The 22854-nt window shown below is 29.6% G+C and overlaps 2 protein-coding genes and 1 pseudogene across 4 annotated transcripts; all 3 read right to left on the minus strand.

Moving 5' to 3' along the window:
* Window positions 1-61: 61 nt before the first annotated feature.
* LOC118051021 (protein BASIC PENTACYSTEINE2) lies at window positions 62-1752 on the minus strand. 2 transcript variants are annotated; one of them, XM_035061527.2, is made up of 2 exons: window positions 1590-1752; window positions 62-1304 (listed from the first exon to the last, which is right to left on the minus strand). In XM_035061527.2, exon 2 carries the CDS (start codon window positions 1231-1233, stop codon window positions 379-381), a length of 855 nt encoding a protein of 284 aa, XP_034917418.1. In that variant the 5' UTR covers window positions 1234-1304; window positions 1590-1752; the 3' UTR covers window positions 62-378. The 2 variants fall into 2 exon arrangements, with proteins under 2 accessions (XP_034917418.1, XP_034917419.1); XM_035061528.2 differs by having other exon boundaries at window positions 62-1314.
* A 4725-nt stretch (window positions 1753-6477) lies between these two features.
* Window positions 6478-8059, minus strand: LOC118051022 (protein BASIC PENTACYSTEINE2). 2 transcript variants are annotated; one of them, XM_035061529.2, is made up of 2 exons: window positions 7882-8059; window positions 6478-7566 (listed from the first exon to the last, which is right to left on the minus strand). In XM_035061529.2, the coding sequence occupies exon 2, from the start codon at window positions 7505-7507 to the stop codon at window positions 6641-6643; it is 867 nt and encodes a 288-aa protein (XP_034917420.1). In that variant the 5' UTR covers window positions 7508-7566; window positions 7882-8059; the 3' UTR covers window positions 6478-6640. The 2 variants fall into 2 exon arrangements, with proteins under 2 accessions (XP_034917420.1, XP_034917421.1); XM_035061530.2 differs by having other exon boundaries at window positions 6478-7576.
* A 9410-nt stretch (window positions 8060-17469) lies between these two features.
* LOC118051023 (protein BASIC PENTACYSTEINE2-like) lies at window positions 17470-19669 on the minus strand (annotated as a pseudogene).
* Window positions 19670-22854: the final 3185 nt, after the last annotated feature.

Genomic DNA, 22854 nt, shown 5'->3' on the forward strand with positions numbered 1-22854 from the left:
TTGAATAAGCACATACATAAATAATAGAAGAATAGAGGAAATTTCTTAACAATTAACAATAGAAGGAAGAAAAATTCAATTACATAAGATTTAAAAGATCAAGAAAAATACACTACAAGGCATGAATCTATCAAATAAATCTCATCTACTACATCATTTTCCCTGGAATAAGTTTGAAACAGCTAAGACTACATGCAGAAAGACCATAAAACAACAGTCAGTGCCAAAAAGGCACAACTTCAAAATAATCGAATGCGACGGAAACTCATCAACTACAAACTACAATGCAAGCCCCTGCCAAGACAGGATGCATAAATATACACAAATACAAACATGCTGGGTTGCAATGTATGCAAGAGAAAGATCCACATGGTACATCTACCTGATAGTGACAAACTTGTTTGTACCGTGTTTAGCCCAGTGAGTTCTCAGATCAATGGGATTAGAAAAGTCATAGCCTTCACCAGCAAGTTTCTCTAAGACTTTCTTAAAAGCTCCTAAACTCATTTTTCTCCCTGCTATCCTTGCACCACGTCTTTTCATACTCATAGGCAAGGGATACACAGATATGCATGTCGTACAACATGCTGATTGCCACCCACCACAACCCCAACGATAGCATTGTTGAGGATTGCCAGTACACGAGCACACTGGTATAGGAATGACTGAAATGTCCATATTGATCCCATTTATCATAATTTCAGCAGTTTTCTTGGCAGACCTTACTCGTTGAACAGAAAGAGTATCCTCAGGCTTGGGTACTTGAGGGCCCCTCTTACCCTTCTTTGCTTTCGGGGATTTTGGGGCTTTCTGACGCTGCCTCTTTTTATTAGGACCATTTACCTTTTCAACAACACCAGCCTCTTCAACTAGCTCCAGCGGTTCATCCTTAGTTGAATAAGGTGGTTGAAACACTTGCATATGATGAGCTGAAGATGTTTCAGGAAAAACAGCCGCATAATTATGGTTTCCAGGCAAAACATTGATAAACTTTTCTCTCTGGCCAATCCAAGCTCCCCTCATATACTCCATAGGGTGCATGGGCTGCGAAACACCAACATCTTTATGGTTAAAACCTCCATTCATACTTGTCATGATTGCGGCACTACGCGAACCCAAAAAGGGTTTCTCAGGCATTGTTGGGGACATGAGCTGCAGACCCAGATTTCCTTTAACAGGTGTTGGTTCATAGTAACCCCAATTACGAATATTCAAACTGTTATCTTCATCCATTATTTCAAACTTGGACAATTCAAGAGAACTTATTTAACCTTAACACAATTAGTTGTCAGCATTGTGTTCACCTGAGAAAATCTCCAAAAAGATTACAGACGCAAAAATTAATTCAAACCCAAATCACAGAAACCAAAAAATTAATAAGCAGATAGTCAAATCACAGTAAAGTTTGTGCCTTGAAACTAGCAGAAGTCTCAATTAGCAGAACTAGTAAGCCAAAATAAATAATAAAAACATATGAGTCATAGCCAGAAAGTAAGATCTTCGAATTTTTGGATTTGTCTGATAAAATTTCTTTTAAAGAAAATAGACAGCCATTGGCGTAGTATTTTAGGAAATATAAAGCAACTTACTTGAAAGAAGACGTGGAGAGCTTTTTAGGGTTCTTGTTCTATACTGAAGAAGCACGATAAAAGAAGTGATGCACGCCAATTTTTTTATGTATTTACTTTTTACTCATTTTTGAAAGTGCTCCTTATCTAGGAATTTGAGAATGTTGGTGCGCACTTGCTAGTGTTTTGAGATCTTTTCGTCTCTGTTTCGTTCTCAGTTTGAATTTATTTTTCATTAAAATTTGAATTTTTTTAAAATTAATTTTTAATATTTTAGATGTTTTGATATTTTATGTTCAAAAAAATTAAAAATTAAAAATATTATTTTAATATATTTTTAAATAAAAAATATTTTAAAAAATAATTTTTATCAAACTCTCAAACACCCAAAATAATAGCCAAGCTTCCACACAGGTCCTATTATTTTTTTTTAATAGTAAAAAAGTAATATTTAGACATTATTAGTGTGTTTTAAATAAAAAAAATTCATAATTCAGGTTATATAACCCAGTAAGTCTAGTAAAATATTTTCATTTAATTATATAATAAAAAAAAGACAATAAATGAGCTGGATTTAAAAAAAAAATGATAACAATGACAAGAAGAAAATAAGGCTTATCAAAAAGAAAAAATAAAAAATCTGAATTTTAAAATAATTTAATATTAAAAAATAAAATTTAAAAAAATAACAAAATTAAAAGGCTCAAGTCAACAACAATTAACATAACAAACTCACAACCTGAGTTGTGAGGTTAGACCAACCTCATAAAAAATAAATTGAAAAAAAAATAATGCCTAAAAAAATAAAACACGTACAAATCCTGGTAAAGCTGTAAAACCTCGCAAGTTGGATCATACAAACAAAATAGAAGGCAAAACATGAAAAATAACAAAGTTAAATTTTAAAAAAGAATCTAATTTTAAAAGAGACAACAAAAAAAATATATAGAAAAAAAAGGTCTAAAAAATATACCCGAGTTAATCATCCATAATTATTGTCTCGATTATAAAATTGAGATAACCTAATTAAAAGGAAACCAAAAAAGATCATAAGCCTTTTATAAGTAATGTCAAATGATGAAATTATAATTAAAAAAAATAAATGAAAAAAAAATATCAATTTGTATTAACTTCTCAAACCTGTAACTTGAGTCATTAAACTAGAATCATCTCATCTAAAAAACCACAAAACCTAATTCCTAACAAATAAAATATTAAACGATGAAATTAAAGAAAAAAAAACAATTATACAAAATGATTCAAAACAAAAAAAAATAACAATTAAGAGAATGAGAACCAAATTAAAAATAAAAATAAATAAATGAGATGGCAACCTAGAATTTGGAATTGAATAGACAAATTGAAAAGAAAAATGAAATTCATATAAGAATCTAGAAAAATATCAAAATCAAAAGAATAAGGATTACATTTGAAAAAAATACAAATTACAATTATGGATTCAAAGATGAAATTAAAAACAAATTAAAATTTGCCAAATGAACCAAGAACAAAAATTAGAACAAAACATGAGGACCAAAGTTCAAGTAACAGTAAATAATAATAAAAAAAAACCTTTGAATGGCCGGTGCAAATTTCGAGGGGAGGAAAGAGAAAAAAAAAAGGACCACTAGTGACATACCATCACATAAATGACGAGAAATGTTGCTCCACGTAGAGGAAGACATCTCGATACTTCCAATGTCTTCATGGAAACTATCATTTAGATGTTAGAAGGCTCTGTACTATCATTAAAGGAATGCGGGTGCCTCCCACCCAAATTGCATGTTTTAGCCAACTTTGATTTTTAAATTATATTTTATAGTTATTAAAATATTAAATTGTCTCTTATTCAACTTGATAATAACTAAAAGACTAAAATGAAAATACAAAAAAATAAAAATCTCTAGACTCTAGTTAAATAAGTTTTTTTTTTAAGGGTAATTTAATTATTTAAGTGTATTTTTAAAATTTTAAAAGACTAACTTATCCCTTATAATATGACAATGATTAATAAAAAGATTATATTACCCTAATAGCCAATTCATTGATTTTTTTTAGAACCAATTCATTGATTTTTTTAGAAGGGTAATGATCCGTAAATCCTCTCATAACAAAGATTGTTTTTCCTTTTCTAATTAGCTTTTGTTATTAATATGACAAAATTACTTGTTCGATATAATGAAAAAAAATCTAATTTGACAAGGGTAAATATGTATGTAAAGATAATAATTTAATATGAATATAATAAATATTTATTTGAACTAATTCAAATAGATAAGTTAATGAATATTGTTAAACTTTATTGAGATATATGTATTATTATATGCTATATATGTATACTATTTATATTTTTTTGAATATATAGATGTATATGTATATTAAATGATGAAAATAAATATATAAATATATATATATATATATAGATTAGTTTATGTTGAATAATAAATAGTACTTGAGTAATAAATATTTAAAATTTTATGAATAAGATATAAATATATAATTTTTTTATCTAATAAATAATGAATATAATATAATAAAAAACCTTACTTTTATGTAGCTATTGTTCTCCCTAGATGAACGACACTCCTCTTACATAAACAAAGAGAGATGATGACTAAGAACATGCTTCTTTTCAAGAATTATGAACTCAATTACAGAAAAAAAATGTATACATATTATTTTTTATTTCATGAAAATTACTTTTACATAAATTTTTTCTTAAAATAATATTTTTATTAGTTATATTTAATTATATACGAAACATATCGTGAAATCCAATATTTATAGTATTATAGTTTTTTTTTTTTTTAACAAAGAAGAACCTTGAGACTTCCTCAAACCCAAAGGAGAAAATATGCTTTCACCTCAATCAGATTAATATTAGGCGAGGACGTGTGAAATATAACCCACCCTTTATTATCGCTACTTTTGGGTCGTTGGAACATTTTTTTTTCACCATACTGTAATTATATACAGGATTACTTATTGTTGTTATCGATAGAATATTTATGTCAATTAATATTTTAATTTTTTTATAACTCATTTGTACCTTTAATATTTTTTTAAAAAAATAGCTAAAAAAATATTCAAAAACAAGAATCAGAAAAAATATTTTCAAATAAGCTTTTAAAAAAAATTCCAAATTTAGTTGGACATGCCAAGTTTTTATTAATTTATTTAAGAGGCACTTAGAGGGTTAAATTGAAGAAAATAGGCTATAATTGAAGGAATTAACAAAGCAAGGATCAAATATAAAAATTGGCATGGCGTGAGAGCTCTTGTTAATTCAATTGGGGGTCTAATTGATATAATTTGATGTTTTAATAGCCAATTCTAAAAAAGGTTTAAAAATTAGAGATCATTTTGAATTTATTTGGGATTAGGCTTGTGTTTTGTTTCCACTACCTAGGTTAGGGGATAGTGCGGTATCAAGGAAACATTTCTTTTCTTAGTTGATGCTTGGTTTATCAAAATAAAATGAAATTTTATTGGTTAAAACAATAAAAACTTTGGAGATCAAATCTGAAGATTGGACAAATACATAACTCTTTTTTTTTTTTTTCTAGAAACAAGGACCAAATTGAGCAGGAAGAAGGGAATATTCATCTCTTTTCTTATCACTTGATTTTCTTTTCTAGTTTGATCATTTTATATTGATTTTATTTGAAATTTGATTTAATGGTTTGTTTTTTTTATTGGGTCCTTTTTTTTTTTCATACTAATCTTTTTTATCAGATGCTTTTGCTTTCCATTTAACAATTATAGTTTGATTTTGTAAAATTAACCCTTGTTAAATATAAAATGATGTTTGGAATAGGATAATGTGAGATGAAAAAAATATTTAAAAAATGACAAAAATACAACATAGCAGAAAAACACAATCCATAATAGGTTGCAATAATTACCTATAATGTTTGATTTTTTTCTTAAATTTTTTTTAGGTCACTTAACTTTTTTAATGTTCAATTTAATTCTTTCTTATTAAATTAAATTGAAATTGAATTTGATGTTTTATTTCAATTGATTTTATATGAAATTCTCAAGATGTTAAGAATAAATTTCAATATTAAGTTCATGCTTGATTTAACAAAATAAAATTTAATTTTATTAATTCAAACCAATTTCAAACTAGAATAAATATTCAACCTTTTTGTTTTTTTTTTAATATTTTTATCTCAACTTTCAGACATAATCTTTTGTTGGAATCTATAACTCAGTTATCATTTATTAACATAAATAATTCTCAATTTATTTATTTGTCTTTTCCAAGTATAAACAATTAATTTTTTTTTTTTTTGTTATAAAAATAAAAGTTAACAACGCCTGATCCTGCAGCGCGGGGCGTTGTTAAATAAATGGTACCAAAAACAGGTCCTTATTTTTCTAGTTCTATTTCACTCCAAATTCAACCTCCTTACAAACTCCAATCCTGCCAGCAAATGGCAGGCAGGACAACCACGGCAAGAACAAAAAACTAGCTATCTTTGTTAGACCATCATCCACATAAGAACTCGAACAAAAACGACGAGAGGCCTATGCATGATAGAACATCACCACAAGAGTAAAATGCATTCGTCAAACAAAATAAATCACTGTCACAATCTACACACCACAGTAGCCATGAAAGGACTTAGAACTATCATGTTATTACAACCTCTTAAGGGAAAAAGAAGCAAAACATCCTCTAAGTTGGGTTGTCAATAACAAGTTTCTCACTAACAATGTGGCAAGCCTAAAGCAACTACCTCACAAAATCAGAAACTAGGTCATGGGTCCATGAACTGCTCATTCATTTACACATGCTGCAATAACTTCAGAAAGAATGAGGCTGCCACATACACTAGAATTAGATTTTTATTCCAAATTTATTCTAAATCAGATGAAATAGAATACGCACAAGTAAAAAAGGTAAGAAAGAATCAAGGAATCACTTAACAATTAACAGTAGAAAAATCAGTCACAAATGAGGCAAGAATCTATTGATAAATCTCATCTATTACATCAGTTTCCCTAGCATCAATAAGTTTGAAACAGCTTAGAGTACAAGCAGAACAAGGATCCATATGGTACATCTACCTAATAGTGACAAACTTGTTCGTACCGTGTTTAGCCCAGTGAGTTCTCAGATCAATCGGATTAGAGAAGTCATAGCCTTCACCGGCAAGTTTCTCTAAGACTTTCTTGAAAGCTCCTAGACTCATTTTTCTCCCTGCTATCCTTGCACTACGCCGTTTTGTACTCATAGGCAAGGGATACACAGAAATGCATGTTGTACAACATGCTGATTGCCATCCACCACAGCCCCAACGATAGCATTGTTGGGGGTTGCCAGTACACGAGCAAACAGGTATGGGAATGACTGAAATGTCCATGTTGATCCCATTTATCATAATTTCTGCGGATTTCTTGGCAGCCCGTGCTCGTTGAGTAGGAGGACTACCCTCACGCTTGGGTACTTGAGCGCCTCCCATACCCTTCTTTGCTCTTGGGGATTTCGGGCCTTTATGACGCTGCCTCTTTTTATTAGGAACATTTACCTTTTCAACAACACCAGCCTCTTCAACTAGCTCGAGCGGTTCATCCTTTGTTGAATAAGGTGGTTGAAACATTTCCATATGATGAGATGAAGATGTTTCAGGCAAAACAGCTGCATAATCATGGTTTCCAGGCAACACATTGAGAAGCTTTTCTCTCTGGCCAATCCAAGCGTCCCTCACGTACTCCATAGGCATCAGGGGCTGGGAAATCCCAATATCCCTATGGTAAAAGCCTTCATTCATACTTGTCATGATCGCAGCACTTCGCGAACCCAAAATTGGTTTCTCAGGCATTGTTGGGGACATGAGCTGAAGACCCAGATTTCCTCTAACAGGTGTTGGCTCATAGTAACCCCAATTACGAATATTCAAACTGTTATCTTCATCCATTATTTCAAACATGGACAATTCAAGATAACTTATTTAACCTTAACACAATTTGTTGTTAACATTGTGTTCACCTAAAAAAATCTCCAAAAAGATTACAGACACACAAAAATGAATTAAAACCCAAATTACAGACTAAAAAAAAAAAAAAACTAACAATCATATTGTTAAACCATAGTAAAGTTCATGTCTTGAAACTAAAAAATTCACTATTAACAGAACTAGCAAGCCGAAAAATCAAGATAAAAAAAAGAAGAAAGAAAGAAGCATATGGGTCATGGTAAGAAACAAAGATCTTCGCATCCTTGGATTTGTCTGAGATTTTTTTATAAAAAAAACTGAATAGACAGTTACTGGTGTAGTATTGAAGCAAAGATAAAGGGACTTACTTTGAAGAAGACGGAGAGAGCTTTTTAGGGTTCTTCTCCACCGCTAAAGAAGCACAAAAATTAATTAATTCACGCCATTTTTGTATGCAATTACTTTTTACTCATTTTGTAAGGTGCACTTGCTAGTCCTGTGGGTCAATTGGAACATTTTCTTTTTCTCAAATGCCGTTATCTGTGTAAAATATTGATGCCTATTAACTATTTGAATTTATTGCATTTTTATATTTTTTTTTATTTAAATATAGTAATTAAACTAGCTCATTGTTCAGCGTTAAGCCGCAAATAATAGTAAAATTTCTTTTGAGCAAGAAAAAAATGTCGTGCTTTCTTTTTATAAAAAAATAATTTTAATCATGAATTGAATAATATTTCAATGAAATACTAAAATGAAAAAACATTTGTTCAGTATTGGTTAACTTCGACTTACTTTTGTAACTCACAGAAATAATCTTGAATTTTTTTTTGTAAAGTTTAACTAAATGTTAAAAAATAAAATAAGTAAAAAATAATATTTGAAAAAAAAAAAAAACTTAAGTCAATGATTTGTTTTATCAAAATTTTAAACCAAAAGTAAAATAGAAAGGAAAAAAAAAAAAGCTTGGCCATGTAGACTTGGGCATTATATATATATAAAAAATATATGGGACTAAGATAGCAAAACTAAATCGTTGATAATAAAGAGTAAAACAATATTTTTTAAGTTAATTATCAAAATAGATAATCAATGATAAAAAAATAAATTTGTATTTAAAAAAAAAATTGAGATACTAACAGTTCATTAAAAAAAAAAAAAGCAATAAATTGAATGTTATGACTTTACTTGTTAAACTTGTAATCCAAGTCATAAAACTAATTGAGTTAATTTTTTTTATATCTAAAAAAAAAGACAAAAAAAAAAGACTAGCCTACGACCAGGTATGCTAGGCCTCTAGAAGAAACAACTCAGGTTAATGGGCATTTAAGCCCAAGCCACACTTGGGCTTTTTTTTTTTTTTCTTTTCTTTTTTTTCTCTTCTCTTATTTAAAAGGGCAGACTACTTGCCATTTGCTCCTTTTTATTTATTTCTTTCAAAATATGAAGATGACTCATTGCCCACCAAGATAGACAACGAGTCGTCTCTCAGCCCAGATTCCAACCATCACTATGATGGTTAGAAAATTAGAGTTATGAGTGTTTAATCTACCAAACCTGTTTTCAATTCATTGAAACTCAAAAACCAATACTAAAACATGTAGAAACCAATTTAGCAACCAAATATGTCTAAAAAACAACTCAAATAACAAAATCGAACCGAATAAATTTTCTTTTCCTCGATTTAGATATGTTTTTTTTAGGAAAAATCAAGACTTCAAACAACCATTATAAGATTCTCCTTACCGAATATAACTCATTGACACCAATTTCAACGATTTTGGTGGTCAAAATAGGAATAAACAACGACTTTCTCTTTATAAGTCGGAATCCAGTGAGATTCTCTCTCTACTCTAACATAAATGGATTGAAAAATAAGAAAAATAAATTTGATACCAAAATTGAATTTCTAAAAACTAAAGAGATGAATCCTCTATAAATAAAAAAAGATGGGGGACTAAAGTAAATTTTTTGTAAGAGATTCAAAGTCACCACTTATGTTACTTATCATTTTTATTTTGTTCATCTGATTTTCAATCCAACCATTCCCTCCAAAATAATATGCAATTGGATACAAATTTGGGCTCATAAAGGTTTAATTGTACAAAAGAAAAGTTTAAAAACTAAATTGAAATTTTTATAAAAATTAAATATTTCAATCCTAAAATTATAAGAGAGTAGAGTGAAAATAAAAATAAAAGCCTCACATGCTTTAGATTTATACTTAATTAATATAATTTTGATGCTCGATTACAAACTCATCTCCATGCATTGCACCTATCAAGAAAGAAGTAACTAGTGGTAGATTTCACAAAAATATATATTGTCTTGTTAAATAATTAAAAACAATATTACATAAAAAAAAAAAAATCTCGCCCCCCCTCCCTCCTCTTAGCATACTCTCAATCCCTTAACATGTTCCTTTTCTCAATCTCTTTTAAAAATAAAAATTGATAAAAAAAAACATTAATTCTTTTTTTATGTCCATTGAACTTTAAATCTCACTAATATAAATTATCAACTTATTTAATTGTGTTTAATTAAAATATTCAAAAAACTAAATAAAAAAATAAGTTTTCATCTACCTTTGCATATCCTACTTATAATTAGCTATCTTTATTAATCAACAAGAAATCTCATATCCAAAGTGGTTTAATTTCTTGGTTTTTCATTTTTTATACCAAAAAAATAAAAATACTAAACTAATCAAAACCCATTTTTCTTAGTCAAAGTTTTGTACCTACTTCTAATTCATTAATGGCTATTCTTTCTTTCAATGTTTTGTATATGAAATCAAAACAACCATATCATTTTTACACATTAACAAAAGAGAGTTTGTTGTATATCACACTTAAATTTTTTTTTTTTTTATTGAGTTTAAGATAAAAGTAAAAATCATCATCAAACTACTATTTAGAAATTCCCACACTGAAATTCATAACAAAAAAGAGTGAAGAAAATAAAAATAACCAAATCGAGTATAATTTTATAATACTTATGGAGTAATTAGTGACTTTTATTAGTTAGTTTCCATGATCTACTTTAAAGAAATAAAAAGGTACAATTAAAAGGGAGAAATCACATGTGAAGATATTTTTATTATATTTTATGGATAATAAATTTTATATTCTTTTTTCTTTGTGTCTGTCTATTTATTTAAAATGGATCTGAGGGAGCAATACCGCTAGTTATCTCTAAATATCATAAAATTTCCCCTAAACTATATAAAATAAAATAAAGTTATAAAATCTCTAGTAAAATGTAACAATTAAGTGACACACACCCACAAAGATATATATATATATATATATATATATATATATATATATATATATATATATATATTTGCATGCTAAAGGTTTAATTAGCAAAGAACACAAGGAAGAAATTAAAAAAAAAAAAAGTTCCTAATATGATCATTAATTACTTATAGACAAATAAAGAAAAAACAATTGATAAAATCTGAAAAATTAAAATTAAAAAAAAAAACCTATTAACATTAACTCTGAAACCCTTCATGCACTTGCAATATTTTTCAAACAAATAAATGCAATGCAACATAACCCAACCCATCTAAAATCATAAACCAATTTTGTTCTTCCACGAAATCACAACCAAACAATTCTATTTTTGATAATCTATGTTCATTTATGATCATATCTCATGGAGATACAAATACTCGAAGACTAGGGCAAAAAGAAGAACACATTCGTGCTTTTCTTTTATAGAAAATGCATGTATATAATCTAATATAAATTCAGTTCTACTAAATGCCTCGAAGACTACTTGAACACAAACATTCAAGTGCTTTGAATACAACCTAAATCATTTAAGACACATCTTATTCACACAATTTAAGCAAGCTTTTAATAATTAGGTCAACCCTATATGAGTTATTTTTCAAGAAAAGTGGAGTGCATTGTTGAAATCGACATGCAAATGCCTTCATGAAAGAAAAGAAAAAGAAGAGGAGTTCTTGACTAGAGACAAGATACATATAGTTAATAGATTATTTAAAGAAATGGGTTAATAATATTACCACTATCTTTTAGGTTTAACTTTGTATATATTGATAATATGTGGTTCGTTGATCCTTCAAACTATACAACAATGGGAGCACTCTCTCATTTCTAGTTCTTATCTTACCGTTCTTGAAACTTGAACACGAGACTTACAAGTAGAAATCTTAAATCTTAATACAAAATATATTAATTCAAACTTGTTTCATTAGGGCTTTTTGCTCTTAGTTTTACACTTTTTTATTCATCTACCTGAAGCTGTCGAGAGGAATGTTAATCCACACTAATGGTTTTTTTGTGACAAGGAGTTTGTTGAGTTAAGGATGGTGGTGTCTCCTGCTTTGATGGTGGTCGGAGCTCTTATTGGAGCTTTTAGCCTTATGCGATATATTGTATGGCAAAGGAGGTCACGTCACCTTAGTTCAGATTTGGTATCTTCCCATTTCCCTGTGCTCGCTTGGGTGGGTTTGGATAGCTAGGTAAATCATTAACTTACCTTATATTATTGGTAAAAATATAGTTTTTTTTTTTCAAAAAAATAATTAATTATTTTTTAATTATTAAGATAATAATATATTATGAAATTTAATTTTCAATCACCTTAATATTAAAAGATAAAATTAAAAATAATTCAATTAAAAAAATTAAAAAAACTTATTGAATCAATCAACTTAACTCGCTAAATCCATGACCTATGACATGAAACCATGCTAATCTCACCGAAAGCAAATTGATAAAAATTTTAAAACTTAATTCTCAATTAACCTAATGTTGAAAGAAGAAATTGAAAAAAAAAAGAAACTCAATCGAAAAAAGAATCTAAAAGAACTCAAATTAATTTGGGTTAACCCATGATCTGAATCATGAGAATGAGATTATCCTATAGAAAATAAGTCAAAATAAATTATAAATCTCAATTCTTAAACAATCTAATGTTCAAGGAGAAATTGGAAAAAAAAAAATCAATTTAAAAAAACACAAAAAAAATGAGTAACATAGGTTAACTTGCCAAAAATGTAACTTGGATCATAAGACCAAGATAATCTCTTGAAAAACAAATTAAAATAAATTTTAAAGCTCAGTTCTTAATCAACTCGGGTTAATTCGCCAAACCCATAATTCCAAATCATAAGACCAAGATAACCTTATAAAAAATAAATCAAAATAAATTATAAAGTATAATTCTCAAATCAATCCAATAACTCTTCAGTGCTGTTTGTGGCAACGATCTTATATTGTCATCCATATGTTATCTGCTCATATGACTATTAAATTAACACATAATGTTCTGATATGTTTGTCAATGGATTCTTTAGTTATTTCTATTTAAATATTTAAATATTTGATTTTTTATATTTTTATTTTAGTGTATATTTTAATTTTTTAAATTTAAGTGCTCAATTTTAAATTTCAATAATATATCAATCGGATTTGTTTTTTTTTTTTTTTAATTTGTTAGTTAATTGTTAATGATTTTGCAAGTGTCCGTTGGAATCCTTAAATGGGAAAAAAGAAAAAAAAATGGTGATGACTGATGAGTTTACTTTAATTAACCTTAGTTTTTGTTCTTAGTTTGAAATTATTACTTTGTATATCTAATTTGAGTGAAAATGAAGAAAATGAGAGGAATCAATGTTCTATTTTTTCTTTCTTAAAACAGATTATGTTTATTATCTTCTTTTTCTTCTTCTTCTTCTTCTTCTTTTAATTTGAATCAATACAATTCATCCAGTTTTTTTCCCAAATTTTTTATTTCATTTTTTCTCCGTTGCTAAAACAAATAAAAATAGATAATTGACATGTGCTATGAGAATCAAATATAAAAATTTAATCTAAAAATCGAATATCTAAGACTTGGATTGTGGACCAGACTTAGTTTAATAAGTTCTTTCTATTTTAATTATATGATAATAATACTAATAGGCATAATCACAGTAGCCCAATCGAATTAATTAAATAAAAAAAATTGACCATGATGATTTGTACAAAAAAAATATACTTTTTAATATTTCTGAAAAGATTTCCATAATATTATTCGATAACAAAATATAAATTAAATGAGATTTCATAAAAAAAACAATATTTAAAAAGTATTTTTAATTAATCTAAGTATTAAAAAAGTATACCTAATATAACAAGTATTAAAGAACAAATATTACTTTACCATCTAAACAAACAAACAAACTAATATTTCATATTTAAAACTAAAACCTGCAATCATAACAAGGTATTGCTTCATCTGCATGCCTTCCTGCTACCCAGAAATTATTAATTCATTGCACAAAGCACGAGACACTGCAAAACATGAAAGTTGAGTTTGAAATGTCATTTGATTGCAAAGTTATTTCAAATTCATTTGCACTGATGCAAACACACTGCCCTAGCATGGAGCAAAATGGCTGCCACCGTATCACCCTCCGGCCCATCACCGCCACCAGCAACTTCAGTTCATTTTGTTGAACACAACCATATCTAACTCCCACTTAACATGATCTTATTGCTGTATCATTGTAATCATCTCCATCATGAAATTACCAATGCAAGATATTTTTGGAAACATTATCACCACCATCACTACCACCACCTTCATGGAAATATAATACTGTTTTTATGCCTAATTAACCTTGCTAGTGTTGAAAAATTATTTTAACTAAAAAAATTATTGGTAAATAAAAAATTAATCTTAAAGAACCCTTGGTTTTTCTATTCAAAGAACACTTAGTTTTTATAGATTTAATTCTTGATTTATGGTGGCTAATTAAAGGTTAATAATGATGAGGATTAATTCTTATTAGTTTCTAAAGAAAAAATTTCTAGCTTGATTTATTTAGATTTTTAAACACTCTTCCTCACTTTATTTTAAATGTTCTTCTTCTTCTTTTTATGCTTTGATTTTTCTTCTAAATCTAGAGTTTAAATTCATTTTATTAAAAGATATGTGAGTTACAAAATCTTTAGTTCAAAAACCTTGTTTATAAGTGCATCTAAATCATTATGGTGTTGTTGGAATATTGAGAAGCATATTGCAAACATTCTAGTTGTATAAGTGAGGAGCTATAAAGTTTTAAGGACAAATAATTTATCATTGACAAAAAGAAATTTATTATTTTTAAGTGCTTCACAAATTAATTACCCTTCTTGTTTTAATTTAAGAATATACATTTTTATTATTAGTATGCATATAGAACTTTGGATTAATATCATTTATTAGTTTGGATATATGTTTAATATGCACATTAGTATTCTATTATTATATTTGTGTTAAGAACATGTTTGCTATGAGTTATTTTTTCCTTGTTTATAAATTTAAACTTGTATAAATTGTAAGTTTTTCTTGAAAACTTTCTTATGTATAACATGCTTTATTATCATAAATTAAACATAATATATATAAACTTTGATTCTACAACTATTGCCATGGTGCTAGCAACTTTGAAATTCAAATTAACATTATGTCAAATTAAAAACATATTTATGAGTGTGGTTGTGGTTACTTTTCAAAATACTTTTAATTTAGAAATGTATCAAAATAATATTTTTTATTTAATTTTTAAAAAAATTATTTTTAACATCAACGCATCAAAATGATCTTAAAACACTAAAAAAAATATTAATTTGAAATAAAAAAAATAAAAAATTTTCAAAAACACTTTTAAAACACAAAAATAAAAAAAAATCCCAACCAAACTCTACATATTGACATTCAAACTCATAAGAGGAGACTACAAAATTCAGAACATTCAAGATACCTAGAGTCCAACAGCTCCAAATCTCGAAACTTACACAAACTCAAAGCTTGAATCTCAAACAGAGGAAACCTACTATCAAATGATATTTACTGCCAACAGCCAAGGCATTGAGCCACTACATGGTTTTACTTGTCAATATAATTGGGAAAGGGAAACCTTCTGCTTGTGTTAGGAAAGCACATCAACCTTCACATTTTAACTTCACACAACTCTTAATGCAAGTGAATAACCCACTTCTCCTCCTCGTACTACGTCTCTCCGACGTCAAAACCTACCACTCCGGCAGGAGCAGATTACTGAACCAATCATTTCACCACATGGCATAAGCTTAACATCCACAACACACCATACAGCCTATGTGAATCAATTCTGACACAGCAGAGTACCAGGAGTCAAGCCGCGGGATTTAAAAGAGCATCCTTCCTTTCTCAGAGAACAGATTTTATGTTCAGTTTTTCATGTAAACATCATCTAATTCTAAAATTTCAATGCTTCCAATTGCTCAGGTGAAAATTTTAGACCACGCCACTGGTGACCCATAAACTCAAACTGGGAGGTTGTGTATGTCCCTTCACTATTAAGTACAGTTGATCAGTAAGGGATTTTTCAAGTGTCTCCTCACAGACATGCTTAACATAACTACAATCCAAAGGGTATACTTGATAGCAACAAAAGAGGTGATGCAGAGCACAGTAGGTTCATAAAAGAGTAAGTTTAAATGCCAGAGAAGTCTAGAATTATATTCTAAATTCAACTAGATTTCTTTTAGATACCAAGTCTTGAAGTTTAAAATGAGTGGAGCTCTATTTCTGTAATGAATATATTTTCAGGAAACAAGCACCGAACCAGGGGTGAAATGCATGATTCAAGCGAACCAACTCATTTGGTTACTCCACCAATGAAAGCAAAGCAATCTCCTAGGGCTATTTGAGACACATCAGGATGCTCACAGGAGTGTTAGAGCTAGCATTGTAGGTGATAAAACACAGGCTGGTTTGAGAAGCCACCTAAGGAAGAGACAACAATGTCATCAGGATGCTAGTATTTTATTTTATTAGTCTTAAATATTATTGGATTTTCTATTCTAAACAGAAGCAATTATGTAGGAGGTTTAGGAATGCAAGTTCTTATTGGATTTGGAATACTAAAGCTCTAAATAAGCAAGTAGTCTTCCAATATTTGGATTACAATAATATCAAACAATTTCCAGTAACTTTGATTTTGATTATGTGACTCAAATCTTCCCTTCGATGCGACTCCTAAAACCCCTAGTGTGAAATTAGGCTTTTCTATACTCTAGGCTTGACTCCTGAAAAGCTTACTATTGTGAGCATACAGACCCAATCAATTTAAACCTTAAGAACTCATCAATCATCCCTAAACAACCTCGCACGCATGCATAAATCAACCCCACAACTGCAGCAAGATGCTCAACAAGAGCATGAGTGGCAGGTGATTTGAATTCATGAAAGGGATCTAAACGATGCCCATATATTCCAAGTTAAATGAAGACATGAGAAATCATTAATTATTTTTCAAAACCCAGCAAGAATACCAACTGATTGTTTGATGAAACCTTACTATCCTTCCAAAATAACAGATTTCTAACTAACAATGTGGCAAGCCTCAAGCAACTACCTCACGAAATCAAGAGACTAGGTCATAGGTAAGCCATGAACATTCATTCAATTACACAAGCTGCAATAACTGCATAGAGAAAGAGGGAACCAGATTCACCATCTAAAACTAGATTTTTATTTCAAATATATGGTAAATGGATGAAATTGAATATTGATGGAGGAAAAAAAAAAGCCAAAGCATAGCCACAGATAGTTTAACACATTCAAAGGCTGGTTGTCTGGGATGAACAGCCAGAAAAGAGAACAAACCTCTTATAAAATTATCAAAAAATCAAAGTTGTTTCTTATTATAGTAGTAGCAGCCCTCAAATACTACTAAAAGAAATCCTAGCCCTTGAAAATAAATAAATCTTAGCCATCTAAACTATCAGAATAAATAATACATAAATAAACTATTAAAAGAAAAACCCTAATTATATAAAGGCTACAGCAGTTTTAGCTCCAGCATCAAATACGCATACATATAAGAACCAAGGAAATCTCTTAAGAATTAACAGTGGCAGTGAGAGAAATAAAAACTCAATCTCAAGTAATTCAAAAGGTCAGGAGAAAAAGAAACTATGATGCATGAATCTATTAAGAAAATATCGTTTACTATATCATTTTCCCTGGCATCAATAAGTTTGAAACAGCCAAGACTGCCAGCAGAGAGAGGATAAAACAACAGTCATAGTGCCAAAAAGGCACAATTTCAAAATCATCGTATGTGACAGAAACCATCAACAACAAACTACATTAGAAGCCTCTGCCAAGACCAACTGCATTAAAAAATATACAAAAACTTGCAGAGTTGCAATACTTGGGCAATATAAAGATCCAAATGGTACATCTACCTGATATTGATAAACTTCTTCGTACCATGTTTAGCCCAGTGAGTTCTCAAATCTATGGATTAGAAAAGTCATAGCCTTCACCAGCGAGTTTCTCTAAGACCACCTTAAAAGCTCCTGAATTCATTCTTTTCTCCCTGCTATCCTCGAACCATGCCTTTTTGTACTCGTAGGCATGGGATAATTAGATATGCAAGTCATACAACATGCCGATAGCCACCCACCACAAACCCAACGATAGCATTGTTAGGGGGTTCCCATACACAAACAAACCGGTATAGGAATGACTGAAATGTCTATATTGATCCCATTTATCATAATTTCAGCGGTTTTCTTGGCAGACCTTACTAGTTGAACAGAAGGACTACCCTCAGGCTTGGGTGCTCGAGGGCCTCTCATTTCCTTCTTTACTTTAGGAGATTTCAGGGCTTTAGGACGGTGCCTCTTCTTATTAGGAACATTTTCCTTTTCAACAACACCAGCCTCTTTGACTTGGTCCAGCATTTCATGATTTACCGAATCAGGTGGTTGAAAACATATGCATATGATGGGCTGAAGATGTTCCAGGCAAAACTGCTGCATAATTATGGTTTCCAGGCAACGCATTGAGAAACTTCTCTCTCTGGCCAATCCAAGCATCCCTCATGTACTCTATATGGAACATGGGCTGCGAAACCCCCGTATCCCTATGGTGAAAACCTCCATTGACACTTGCCATGATCGCAGCACTGCGTCACCCAAAAAGGGTTCTCAGGTGGGAACATGAGCTGAAGGCCCAGATTTCCTTTAACAGATGTTGGTTCATAGGAGCCCCAATTACGAATATTCAAACTGTTATGTTCATCCATTATTTCAAACTTGGACAATTCAAGATTAACTTATTTAACCTTAACACAATTTGTTGTCAGCGTTGTGTTCACCTAACAAAAAATTAAGACAAGCAAAGTAATTCAAACCCAAATCAGAGAAATAAAACAAAATTAAAGTTGTCAGCATTGTGTTAACCTAAAAATCTTCAAAAAAAATTAAGTCATGAAAATTAAATCAAACCCAAATCAGAGAAATAAAAAAAAATAATGCTTAGATTGTCAAATCATAGTAAAGTTTGTATCTTGAAACTAATAGAAGTCACAAATAGCAGAATTAATAAGCCCAGAAAATAAAGAAAAAAAACATATGGGTCATCGTCAGAAAGTAAAATCTTTAAATTCTTGGATTTGTTGATAATTTTTGTTAAGGAGAATAGACAGTCATGACAGTCATGAGTGTAGTATTAAAGGAAGGACTTACCTGGAAGAAGACGAAGAGAGTTTTTTCGGGTTCTTCTTCCCGTCCACCTAACAGCACAAAAAAGAAGTTTTCTTTTCTTTTGAACAAAACAAAAATGAAGTTATGCACGCCATTTTTGTTAAGTGCTAATTACGATGTCACCATTTTCGATTGTATCCCAAATCTATAAATATTAAATCCCAAGAATTTCTTACATTTCTCATTCGCACTCCATCTACTTTTTACTCCTTTTTGAACTTGCACCTTGTATGCCTTTAAACGTGCACAGGTTAATTGGCTACCTCCTTTTTTCTGGCTTTCTGAGAATATATATTTCTTAATTAGGTTTGCATGGTAACTGTGTTCATGAGTATGGTTTCTAAATGTTGACTTTGAAGGGTCCAAATTCATCTAGAGCAGAGAGGTTAGTTTTTGAGAAACCCGCAATCAATAAAAACAGGAAAAAAAAAAAAATTCATAAACTCGTACATAAAACAGAACATGATGAAGATAGACAAAGACATTCATGAAGAATAATCGAGTTCGTTGTCAATTTGGTTCCAATTAAGAAACCATGGACTTAGGTGACAACAAATATGTCTTTGCAGAGATTATAATAAATACTACCTACTACCTTCAAGGAAGAGATTCTAACATGAAACCTATAACTATATAATTAATTGTATACACAAAAGAACATGAAAAACAATAATGAAACCACTTAATTAACAAAATATAAAGCTTGTTGAGAAAACATTATAGTTTTGTATTTTTTCTTTTTTCTAATTATTGGCCTCTGGCAATTCTGATGCATTTTAAAAAAAAATTATTATGGTCTTTAAATTTTTTTCTTTGCACAATTAAATTTCAAATTAGCATTCAATTACATGTTTTTTTGGGAAAGATTATTAAATTGAAAGATAAATGATTGAAGTGAAAAATATAGACAATATAGGGGGTGCTTTAGAATTTATTTGAAAAATACATTTTAGTTCCTCATTTTTTTTTTTAAATCTATATGGTTCGTATCCTTTTAATTTTAGAAAAAATTAATTTTAGTATCAAATTTTATTTTCATCATTTTTCAATTTCTTTTTGGTGGGAAGAGAGAAAGTTGTCATTGCAACCACCTATAACATTTAATTTTTGTACTAGATAGTTCCATGTGATGAGAGGAGTTCAAATTATATGTTTTTTTTTAAACCTTGAAAGTGCCTGAAAAAATAGATCTAAGCTCGAAAAGATTTTTATTTTGGGTTAATTTTGGATTTTGAAGTGTTTTTTTTTTTTTTTTTAGAGGTTACAAATTGGTTTATCAAGTTTCCTAAGGTGTTTTTTTTTAGGTGTTATAAGCTAGAAAAAAGAGTTGAAAATAAGTTTTTAAAAGAAAAAATCTAGCAACCTTGTTTTTCCGACAACTATGATGGCTGGATTCCGGAGATTCTAGATGAAATTTTGTTTAGTTTTTTAAAGCTGAATCATTTGCCCCATTAACTTACACAAAAATAAAAATAAAGGCATGCATGCAAAGGCCTAACCGTATAAGCCTGCGCTATATGCTTGGCTTGGCTTACCAGACCCAGCAATGCCTGACTTCATTCTTTTCATTTCTTTTTATTATTATTATTTTGATTTTTTAATTTAAACCTTTTTTATGTCTTTTTAAAAACATTTTTTAAGCTTGTATTTTACTTCTCTATATATTTTTTTTCTTATTTAGCATTTTTTAAATAATGATTATTTTTTAATTATATTGGATATGTTTAATTTTTAAGGGATTAGTATGATTCATGTGTAATTTTTTATATTTTATATATATTAAATTTATTTTTTTAAAATTAAAATGTTTATTTTTTTATAATATATTTGATATGTGTAGCCTTGCATAGTATTATTTTCATTTTATTTATTTCAATAAGTTTTATGTATGTGTCAATTCCTATTACAAATTGATTTTAATAAACAAAATCATTAAATACAACTAGTAAATGACCCGTATTACAAATTGATTTTAATAAACAAAATCATTAAACACAAATAGGTAAATAACTCAAGTTGCTATATTAAATATCTTGATCTATATTTGTCTCTATTATAGAATGTGGCATATTATAGGATATATTGTGCTTAACTTATATAGAGTTATTTTGTGTAGTATGATCTACCTTGTACTTTGTATGCTGTCTTTTTATATATATATATATATTATATATATATATATATATAGAGAGAGAGAGAGAGAGAGAGAGAGAGGATGACTGTCATATTATGTTAAGTCTCCTACTTTATAATAAAACTTTATTTTATTATTTTTTTTAATTTGATATCAGAGCCTTTATCTTGATAATTTTTTTTTTCAAGATTAATAGATCTTATCTCTCAGCCAATTTCTACTATTGTTGCACCTTACAGCCTACCTATTAGTTCCTCTTCTCCTGATCATTCTTCATTAAGGGTGGTGTCGCTTACCAACACGTCTACCAACACATTTCAACCATCTTTCTCTATGTTCTTTGTTGCTTCTACGATCATTATCCCTATTCCCGTCCTGTCTGCAACTGCTGTTCCTAATCCATTAGCAACCATCATTCCTCTTTCTAACATGCAATATGTGATTAATCTCAAGCTCACCAATATAACTATCTATATTGGCAGATGCAAATGAAACCAAATCTAATTGGTTAGGGTGTTTTTTTTTGTTGTTGATGGATCATTTCCATGTCTTTCTCCTCACGTTATGTTGCCTGTTGATTCTGCCAACTCTACCACTTTAAGTTCAATTATTAATCCAACCTTTCTTTCTTGGAAACAACAAGATTAGCTCATCCTCAATGCTCTCCTTTCCTCTTTTTCCATGGATTTCCTCCATCTTGTGGTTGATTGTCTGAGTTTTGCTAGTGTCTGGATCACACTTGAGCATGTTCTTGCTTATCCATCTAATTCTCAGATTGTGGAACTATATGGCTATTTTCATGATCTTTGTTAAGGTGATGACATTATTACCATTTATTTGTAAAATTCAATAGTTTATTTAATGAATTAGCTGCAACAGGCTGGCCACTCTCCCTTGCAGATTTCAACTTGTATGTTTTTCAGGGTCTTCGTGGTGAATTTCATGATTTGGTAACTAGTATATCCACTAAAGCTGAGCCTTTTCCCTATTCTAAGATGCATAGTCATCTCCTTACCTATGAATTTTTACACAAAAGCTCTCTTCAATCCATAACTATTGTTGCACCGTTGTTGCCTACCCCTACGTGGTAGAGGACGTCGTGGTGGTTGGTGGAATAACCACTAATCCTTTTTTGGTTTGAGCAACTATAATTACCATGGTAACAATAGTGGTTATTAGTAACAAAATTGTGTTAGAGTGGACAATATAAGGAAATTGGTAGGAGTAGAACATACATAATCCTTCACAAGATTAGTGGCCTCACACATACCAAGTTAGGTGTCATGTCTATAGTATTTTTTGTTACTCAGCGTAGTAGTGTTCTCAGTTAGTGACCCACATAAATCAAGCTATTGCCAACTACTCCTTTAGTGATGCTCCAACAGCCAACTTTGTCACTTGGTTCCCTAACACAAGTGTGAATCAACATGTTACACTGGACATTGCAAGTATAACAAGTGCATAACCTTATCTTGATAATGATCAATTGCATGTTTGTGATGGTAAGGGACTCATCATCTTTAATATAGCTTATAATACTTTACATATTCCAAAATACATATTTACTTTGTCTAATATTCTACATGTTCCTCAAATAAAATTAAAAAAACACTACTTTTTGTTCAATAATTTTATCATAAAAACTATCTTTTTCGAATTCC

This window comes from Populus alba, chromosome 15 (assembly GCF_005239225.2).
Source record: "Populus alba chromosome 15, ASM523922v2, whole genome shotgun sequence".
NCBI classification, from domain to species: domain Eukaryota; kingdom Viridiplantae; phylum Streptophyta; class Magnoliopsida; order Malpighiales; family Salicaceae; genus Populus; species Populus alba.